Source organism: Rhincodon typus, chromosome 1 (assembly GCF_021869965.1).
Source record: "Rhincodon typus isolate 14 chromosome 1, sRhiTyp1.1, whole genome shotgun sequence".
In the NCBI taxonomy this organism is placed as follows: Eukaryota; Metazoa; Chordata; class Chondrichthyes; order Orectolobiformes; family Rhincodontidae; genus Rhincodon; species Rhincodon typus.
The window spans coordinates 98819395-98829452 of record NC_063332.1 but is presented as its reverse complement, the minus strand read 5'-3'; the positions used below and the strand labels follow the sequence as shown (position 1 = coordinate 98829452).

Here is a 10058-nt window from a genome sequence, read left to right as displayed (position 1 = left end):
TCAGTGTTGGGGCCACAACTTTTCACTTTATACATTAATGATCTAGATGGAGGAACTGAAGGCATTCTGGCTAAGCTTGCAGATGATACAAAGATAGGTAGAGGGACAGGTAGTATTGAGGAGGCAGGGAGGCTGCAAAAGGATTTAGACAGTTTAGGAGAGTGGGCAAAGAAGTGGCGGATGGAATACAATGTTTGAAAGTGTGAGGTCGTGCACTTTGGTAGGAAGAATAGCTGCATAGACTATTTTCTAAATGGGGAGAAAATTCAGAAATCTGAAGTGCAAAGGGACTTGGAAGTCCTAATCCAGGATTCTATTAAGGTTAACTTGCAGGTTGAGTCAGTAGTTAGGAAGGCAAACACAATGTGGGTATTTATTTTGAGAGGACTAGAATATAAAAGTAGGAATGTACTTCTGAGACTTTGGTCAGACCACACTTAGAATATTATGAGCAATTTTGGGCCCCATATCTCAGGAAGGATGTACTGGCCCTGGAGCGGGTCCAAAGGAGGTTCATGAGAATGATCCCAGGAATGAAAGGCTTAACATATGAGGAACGTTTGAGGACTCTGGGTCTATACTCGATGGAGTTTAGAAGGATGTGGGTGGGGGGGAGGGGTTGGAATCTAACTGAAACTTACAGAATACTGAAAGGCCTGGATAGAATGGACATTGGGAAGATGTTTCCATTAGCAGGAGAGGCTAGGACCCGAGGGCACAGCCTTACAGTAAAGGGACGACCCTTTAGAACAGAGATGAGGAGAAACTTCTTCAGCCAGAGGGAGGGTGGTGAATCTATGGAATTCATTGCCAGAGTAGGCTGTGGAGGTCAGGTCATTGAATATATTTAAACAAGAGATCGATAGGTTCTTGATTGTTAAGGGGATCAAGGATTATGGGGAGAAGGCGGGAAAATGGGGTTGAGAAACTTATCAGCCATGATTGAATGGCAGAGCAGCCTCGATGGGCTGAATGGCCTAATTTCTACTCTTGCGTCTTACAGTCTTCTGGTCTGTGGCCTGGAATGGTCCAAATTTTAAAATTGTGAGCTTGGAGATAGTCCTTGGAATCCCATTGTAAATTCTGTAACTTTTTTAAAGCCCTGGCAGAGGGAGGATATGGGGAATCTTCTCATCCCTAATTAATGGCCTAGAAAGCTCTACTAGAAACTGGTTTACTAGCTGGGGAAATTGGCATTTCAATTTTAAATGGTCACTGAATGATCTTGTGAGGAATGAAGGAAAATATTTTCATTTAATGTCAAAAATTTAGGTTTTCTGGTAATCTGACAAAGCATGCACATTACCTTAATTTGGTCCAGTGACATTCAGTCTCGGACATTTATGCTGTTATCCCTCTGAGAATCTGCCTGTCTTCAGCAACTTAGTGGCAAGCCTCAAAGTGGCTGCATACTGCTTTGGTGGTGGTGTCACCCACCCAGGCAGCTTCTACTTCCTGAAGGTGCTTGACACCACTAAATGGTCGGCATGGAGATGGGGAAAGAGTATAGGGGCAAGGATAAATTTTTGGAGGATGCTGAAGGTAATGCTGTGAGCTTAGCAAAGAGAGGCCATCGCTAACTATAATTGGAGAGATTAGAATGGATTTTAGGAAACAAAACCCCAATGAGCTGGATAACAGAGGGAATAAGTTAGAAGAGGATGGTATGCTCAACAGTATTGTAGTCTTCAGACAGGGAGAGATAATGCCAATGTCAGCAAATTCTTGCACAATGAGATCATGGATAATAGGACTGTACGTATGAGTGAACGCATATTCTGGAGAAGGATGGTGATAGGGATGGGAACAGTTGAATCAAGATAGGGCAATGATAGGTGGAATAAAAGTATAAATACTGTTTACTGCAGAGGTAAAAAGGAAGAAAGTTGAACCATTTTGTACTGCACACGTTCTATCAGCAATTATTTCCAGTACAGAAAATTATCTCTTAACCTGGTGTTAGGCAGTGGTGCTGAATGTTGGAGCCTGAGAATAAATTTTCACTCCTCATCATCTATTTAGGGAAATTCGGGTTAGACCGTAAATACTGGCCTTGCCAATGATGCCTGGGTTCCGTATACAAGTACAAACAAATGAGATACGTTTATACTCTCTCTCGTACCCAAAGTGTTGTCTTATTTTTGTAGGTGTTTACAGTGCATGACAATCTGGCTGTGAAGATCTGCAATGAAATATTGAAGGATCCAGATTCCCCCAACATTCGTATTTTGGTCAAAACTCTGGGATTGCTTGAACTGTCTACTGGAGCATCACCTTGCACAGAGCAGTTGTGTGTTCTCCTAGATAACATTAAGGTTATGTTTATGACTTTTTCCATATAATCAGAAAGAACTGGATAATATTGTCTTTATCAGAATTGGCATTGTTTTAGAGTCTGAACGAATGTGATTCTGAGTGAGTGAAGTATGGAAAATTGTTAATTCTCTCGGTGTAAGAATTAGCCCACAAGTCTTTCGTTCTTAGTCATGTGCTTAAGGTCAAACCGGAATTTTCTCTATCTAATTGGAAGAAATCATTTGAGGATTTTGTCCCTTTGAGTTTCACACATAATATAGCTCCACTGATGTTCATAACCTCATTTTTATCACTTCCCTTGTTGCTTTCTTCTTTTGAAATACATAGCATTTGCTTTTATACTCCTCGAAAGGCATGTGATCTGAGGTCTGCTGAGGTTCCTTTATTACCTGCTTCTGTTGGAAATGTCTAATCTAGAAAGATAATTTCACTTGTTAAAAAAAGACTTGATTCTTCCATCTTTCACCACTATTGCCACCCAGGTCTTTGTAGGGGAAGAGAAACACTTTTCTTAATTACTTGAAAAATATTTAGTAGCATTATCTATCCTAATATGCAGCACCTAAATTGAGATATTTAATTTTCTAAACTCTAATATATTTTAAAGTAAAACTGTGAGCCTTCATGCAGTGTGGATGTGCTGACATTTGGTAAATGGGCGTTCTTTTTGATCTGCCAGAATTATATATAATTAGGATCTTGGAAGAATATGAAAGGATGGTAATTATGTTTGAAATTCTGAATTTGGATCTTGAATATTTTATATGCTGATTGAAATGATCTTTATAGGAATTGAAAAACAGAGTAAATCAGCGAGTCATTGAAAAAATTATGCTACATTTACATGGAAGATCAGGAGAAAATGAGAAGAATAGGTACAGCACTACAACAGAGATAACAAATGAAAATGATAAAGGTATGCCCGCTTTACATATAAACTCCTTTTAACTTATTACTTGGTAATGTCATCATTTCCAGCCTCCACCTTTGCTTCATTTGCACCTCACAGCTGTGATAATACAATTGGACATCTTAAAGTTATGAATTTTATTAATGCAACAACATATGTTTCCAAGATGCTTGGGTTGAGGTTATCAGCAATGTGAATGGGCATCTGAAACAAACTGAAGAATCTGACAAGGAAGGAGGGGCTAATAGCACGGAGCTTTTAAGAAGGAAAAGGATCAAGAAACCATGAATTATGACTGTAATGTTGCAAAATAAGGATATGTGGAGAAAATTGAAGAAAGTAAATATAGAAGAAAGCAAATTGAAATACAGAAATTTAGTTAATGATGCAAAACAGAAAGAGAAGTATAAGAACAATGACTAAAAGAATAGCATGAAATGCTATGAAAGTTAGATTTTGCCAAAACAAAGGATCGTAGCACACAGCACAAGGGAATGAAAACAGCAGCCGGAATAAGAAAGGTGTTTTAATAACAAACCCTGATGAAATAAGAAAAACGGTAAGAAGCTGATTGAAGAATCAGACACAGTAAGAAATTTGAAATAACTGAGTTAGGAGAAGAGAGTAATGTTGACTGACCTCTTTAGACCAGCGATACAAAAAAATAGTATTAAATGAGAAGAAACATCTGGGAAAGCAGCCAGAATAAATTTAATACCTGCAGAGTTGATTTTAAAAATGAGAGGACTTTGCAAGATACTTAATGCTGACCATTGCTGTCTACTTGAAGTCCTCTGGTTATTCTCCTGATAAGAAACTGAGAAAATTGAGGATGGGGAGGAGGTTTGGAATTACATTCAAGATTATCAATTTGGATTCCAGGGAGGAAATGGGACAAGAGAAGCAATGGACATTAAATGTTAATAAGCTAATGTAATTTAGAGTTTGGACAGAAACTGTATGTTTGTAAATTTCCAAAAGAAAAAAATTGATTAGGTTGACTGGATTTAGGTGTTGACAGTGCTGAAAGACATTGGAATAGACTGGAAAGCTAGGTGAGGTGAGCTATATATACGATATATATATAACATACATGGGAACAACAGCATCAATTAAGCGTAGCTAACTGCGAGTCAGGCCACAAATAGTTTGATAAGGATGTTATCGCTTGTCCTCTCTGATGTTTATGCAGAAACGGTGGTCAAAGAGGCATTCGAAGACTTGTATCAGGCACAGAAGGAGGATTTCAGGAACTAATAGTTTGTTTGGTAACAGCAGGTAGAACTTTGGAATGAAGTGAACATTTTGGCAAAGCCAATGAAACATGGTTTAAAGTTGTCCCTCATTCTTATAGATGGTCATGGTCATGGTCATGGATTTGGAAGGTGATTTTGAAGGTGGTTTAAGTTGCTGCGGTGCATCTTGTAGATGGTGCACACTGTTGCCACTGTCTCGATGGTTGAAGGAATGAATGTTGAAGGCTGAGGATGGTGTGCCAGACAGGCAGACTATTTTTGTCCTGAATGGCATTAAACTTGTTTTTTGTAGGAGATGCACCCATCCAGGCAAATGTGGAGCATTTTATTATACTTCTGACTTGAGCCTTGAAGATGTTGGAGAGATGAAGCTCGTTTTTTGTGTCAGAAGATGAGTTATTCATTGTAGAATCCCCAACCTTTTACCTGCACTTAGATCATAAGGTGCAAAATCAGAAGTAGGCCATTTGGTCCATCGGGTCTGCTCTGCCATTCGATGAGATCATTCTGATGTCATAATCCTCAACTTCACTTTTTCTTGTCTTATTCTGATAATCCTTGATCTCTTTACTGTTTGAAAAAAACCTGTCTCTCTTGGCCTTTAATACATTTAATGACCCAGCCTCTGCCGCCTTCTGTGGTAAACAATTCTACAGATTTATTACTCTGAAAGAAATTTCTCCACAGTGTTTATATGACAAGTTCACTTCCATTTTTGGTCAGTGTGTTCCCAGAATATTGATGGTGGGGTTTCAGTGGTGGTAATGCCATTTGTCTAGCACTTGTATGGTATACAGTGACTACTTCAGTATATGTCTGAAGCCAGTCTTTCTTTCCATGTCAAAAATAATCTTTTTGCAATATCAATTATTTATCTGATTTATATTTGATTTTCTTTATTTAGTTTGTTTTTCATTTTCTAAGTGGGTGATTTTAACTAGTATTAGAAATTGTGCAGGCAGAGCTTCAGGCGGATGAAAAACTGTTTGACACTCCACAACGTTGGAGCATAGAGCCAGGAAAATAAATGTTTCCTATCCATGGCAGAAGGTGACAGTTGACTATTGAGTGGAAGTAGACTGATAGTCAGGCAAAGGTGCTCTTGGGACTAAAAGGAATAGTTTATAGTATGTGGGTAAGTAGTTGGGAAAAGGCTTGTATATGAGGGGAGAGAAGGCTAGGACAGGGGAGTAATATTTTCTTGAGGCCTGGGAAGCATTAGGATCAAAATCCGTATGAAGGCATCAAGATCAGTGTGGGTAAATAGAGCACATCATTTTAACTGTTCCATTTCAGTGTTTCTGTTGTGTGGACAGAGTTAAAATTGGCTCTCCTAGCTCTTATGAGAATAATACCTTAGTTGTGTAAAGTATTTAATATTTTTTTCACTTGTAAGTATCGTCAGTATTTATCAATAAAAACCAAAAATTCAATTTGTTGCAAATTAGAAAATGTTAATGTGCCATCACTTTGATATCTTGCAAAATTTCAATTCTAGTTAAGAACTACAATTGAATATAAGGAGCTCAAAAACTACCAGTTCACTTTTTAAATGGAAAATTTGAATGGTTTACAGCATTGAGAGGATCAAAGTAGTTCTACAAATATTGTGCCTTTTTCCTTTTTTCAGATGAAGATCTATCCCAAATCCCTGGGAGTGTCAAAAGTTCTAAACAACCAAATAATAAAACAGTAAATGGTAATGGAGGAAAAGAAATAAACAAAACCAACAAAAAGGGTAACTTTGTCTTCATAATGTACTGTGGAAATTCTGTATTATTGGAAAATTGCATTGGACTTTTATATTGGAATGGATTTTGTTTGTCCAGATGTTACCTTGTAACCATTTTAAGTGAGACCTGTGTATACTGTGCTCTTTAGATCAAGGGAAATGTTTGTCAACGACGAAGTCTATAACCAGAAGCAGAAGGACTAGGAGAGCAGTGCAATCTTCTGATGAAAGGCAAGTATAGTATCAGTGGATTTTGTCATCAGAAATTGTTTTACTTATCTATAATTTGTAACTTGTGATTATACTGAATGGTATTAAAATATTTCAACCAGAAATGGAAATGACATCGGTTTCTGAGTTTGGCGTTTCAAGCTCTTATCCCATTAGCTCAGAAAACCCAGGCCTGTAAGTATTAAACATACAGTAGACATTAAAGAACAAACTGAAATAATGAGCAATGATTCTTCCAAATACAGACTGGAACTTCTTTACAAGGGCAACCTAGAAAACATTGACAAGTCATTTTTATCACTTGTGTTTTACAAATTTTCTTGAGTACTGTAAGGCAATAGAAAGAAACTCTGGCAGTTAAAATATTAGCATTGACTTGCATTGTTTTCTTTGAAAAAAATTCTTGTCTGAAAATCTCAAACTTTGACCTCGTCTATCAGAGATAATTTACTGTAGTGTGAAGAATATCACATTGTATTTGTGATCAGCATGAATGGTTAAAAATATCCAACATTCAGAGCTAAACTGTAACTGACCAGTAATATTGGCCAACATATAGGGAGAATTCGAATGCAAAAGCAAATATTGCAGATGCTGGAAAAGTGAAATAAAAGTAGAATGTGCTGTAAACATTCAGGTTGGGCAGCATCTATGAGAAGGGAAATAAAGTAATCATTTCGGCCTTATGACCTTTCATCAGAATTGGGAAAAAATAACAAGTTTTAAGCGAGCAGGTTTTAAGTAAGGTAAGAAAAACTTATGTTCTGATAGGATAGAGACAGGAGAGATTCACTGACAAAAATGGTAATGGTACAAGACAAATAAGATTGCAGTGGGACAGGAATTGGATCTGGAGGAGGTGTAAGTGATGCACTGCATTTCTATACACAGAAAAGTAGAAGTTTGGAACACTGGTCTGCAAATGACAATTGCAAATCCATGATATATTTTTATTCTGTGATTGGTAGACCTCCTGTCCAAAGGTGTTCTAGAAATACAGAGCAAAGGAGGGTATATGAGTTGGACCTCACCTCAGCATGTATATATCAAATCAAAAGTGGTTTGGGATTAAATGACCTATTATTGTTCCTATGCCTGCGTCCTGAGCAAAGTTGGAAGTAGAGGTTAAATTATGTTGAAATTTGGTCTTTAATTTGGATGTAAAGTGCCTGATTGAAGGATGAGGTGAGGTTCCTTGAGGTCCTATTGAGCTTTATTGGAACACTAAGATGCCGTGAATGGAGAGGTGAAATGAAACAACAGGTGACTGGAACTTTAGGACCCCACTAATTGGTTGCACAATCTGCATTTGATCTCGATAGAGGAAACCATTCAGTGAGAAACTCCATTGTTCACAATGAGTACATTTTAGTAAATTGAAACAAATTGCTTTTTGACCTGATATTTGGACTCTGAGGAGGGAGAAGGTGAAAAAGCAAGTGTCGATTCTGTGTTTGCTTTGAATGGGGAAAGGACATTTGAAGTGGTTGTGGAGGGAATAGTCCCTTTGGAATGGTGAGAGGGGAAGATGTGTTACTTGCGATGGTGATGGTGGCTGAAATAATTGTAAGTGATCCTCTAACTTGTGGAGGTTTGTGGGGTGGAAGTTGAGGATTGGAAGAAATTTCCACCTTCTCTTGCCTTCTCATTAGCATACAAACCTGCAGATTAAGAGCAGGAGTAAGCCTGCTTCTAGCTTAGCTGATCTGAATGTGAACTCAACTCTATATTATTGTGTAATTCTGATAACCTTTGAGTCTTTTTTTGGTCAAGAAGCTATCTACCTCTGCCTTAAAAATATTCAATTAATTTGCTCTGTAGTGAATAGAGTTCCAAAGGCTCGAGGAGAAAAATCTCCTTGTCTCAGTCTTAAATGGAGGATCTGCCTTTTTTTAAATCTCCCCAGTTCACAACTCTCCCACAAGAGGTAACATACCTTTTAGTACCCACCTTGTCAAGTCCTGTCAGGATCTTGTATGTATCAAACGATCAATCTTTATTTTCTAAAAGCTGTCTGTCCAACTTGTCCTCATAACAACAGCCCTTAACCCAAATATCAGTTGAGTCAACCTTCCAAGTTCTTGAATTATCCATCACCAACTACTTCCTTCCTCAAGTTTTCTGTCTCCATTGCTAGAAATAAGCTATTGACTCTGAGCTCACTGACTCCCACTGCAGTCTTGATTATACTTCCTCCCATCCCAAAGCCTGTAAGGGCCTTATTCCATTTGTATGGTTTCTCTGTCTGTTCTACCTGTTCTGTCAGTATGCCTTAATTATTCCTCAACTAAGGGACTTCACTGTGCCTGACAAGTTTCTCCATTCCTGCATTTCTCTGTCCACCCTTTCTTTCCCAGTAAACAATGTAAATTTGATTGAGGCTGAGACTGAACACAGGAATATATCTGTGTACTCAATTACTTTTCAATATGTATTTATCAGCAATGTGGGTGGTTCATTAGGGTTTTGGAAAATTAATTGAGTTGTATAATTCTTTGAAGCAAACTGAAAGTCCTGAGTTTTTTGCGTTATCTTGTTTTGCCAAATGAGAATGTAAGATACACGTGTGCTGAAACTCTTAAGATTTTTGCCTTTTAAATTTTATTTAATTATTAATAACATGATTTTATGTTAGTGACAGCCAAGACTTCACAGCCACAGCACCTTCCGTATCAGCAAGACCTTCAAGACGAGCAAAGACAGCAGCACTGGAGAAAACAAGGATGAATCTCTCTCGATTATTGAACAAAGGAGAAGATTAGTCCAAAAATTATATTTCACATGCCAGTGCTATTACATTGTTTCCAAGAGACAATATTTTGTAATTTAATTTAATGTCCCATAAATTGCATACAATACCAGTCCTGAGAGATTATAGTTATTAGGACAGTGTTAAAGTGAGATGCTCCAGGGTTAAGAAATCTTTCTTTTTTAGCTTTGTAGCTTAATATGTCAGTAATGTTTGGTGGCTTAACTAGTTTTCTTCTATTCTGATGCAAATATGTATCCTGAAGCTGTGACCTGTAGATGTGTATTAAAATAATGAGTGCAGTATATCCAGTTGCAATGTTGTACTTGTGAAGTATGTGCTTTAACTGATCTAGCAACAAAAAGCTAAGAATGATTTTGGATGTGGTTGTTAATGTTTAGTTTGTGGATATTGGTGCTGCCTGATGTGTATTTTTTTTAAATGTTTCCATAGGACACTTGTTTAAACAATAAACATCTATTATTAATCTGAGTTTTATTTGTAACTTCATTAATTTTCACTCTTACAAGTGTGGGCATGCTACAGGTATAGTGCCCTTTGAGATCATACTCTGATATTAGACCAGTCAAGGCTTGTCTTTTAATGCTAACTCGTTGGCCCATGAGTCCATTTGACCAAAGTTGTGGTCTGGATTTTTACTCTGAATGACAGCTTTAGAATATTGATTAGAGGGGTGCCAGGGATTGCTTAGTGGGATTGACATTGACTGGGATCGGTATCCAGTGATGCCCCACTACAACAACACATCATGCTGCATGCATGTTTGATATAGCTGTTCACGGTTTTGTAGCATACCTGCCTGTTGTACTGCAGGAGCACTTGCTTGCCTTTCACCAAGGCTAG

General features: G+C 37.7%; 1 protein-coding gene across 1 annotated transcript in view; it reads left to right on the top strand.

The window, feature by feature from the left end:
• LOC109911626 (protein FAM184A-like) overlaps positions 1–9686 on the top strand; it is a 129012-nt gene extending 119326 nt beyond the window's left edge. Inside the window, exons 5-9 of the mRNA XM_048602608.1 lie at positions 2148–2315; positions 3106–3232; positions 6113–6220; positions 6364–6445; positions 9081–9686. Coding sequence (XP_048458565.1) covers positions 2148–2315; positions 3106–3232; positions 6113–6220; positions 6364–6445; positions 9081–9207 — 612 coding nt within the window. The 3' untranslated portion in view covers positions 9208–9686. The remainder of the gene's footprint in view (positions 1–2147; positions 2316–3105; positions 3233–6112; positions 6221–6363; positions 6446–9080) is intronic.
• The last annotated feature ends 372 nt before the right edge of the window (positions 9687–10058 follow it).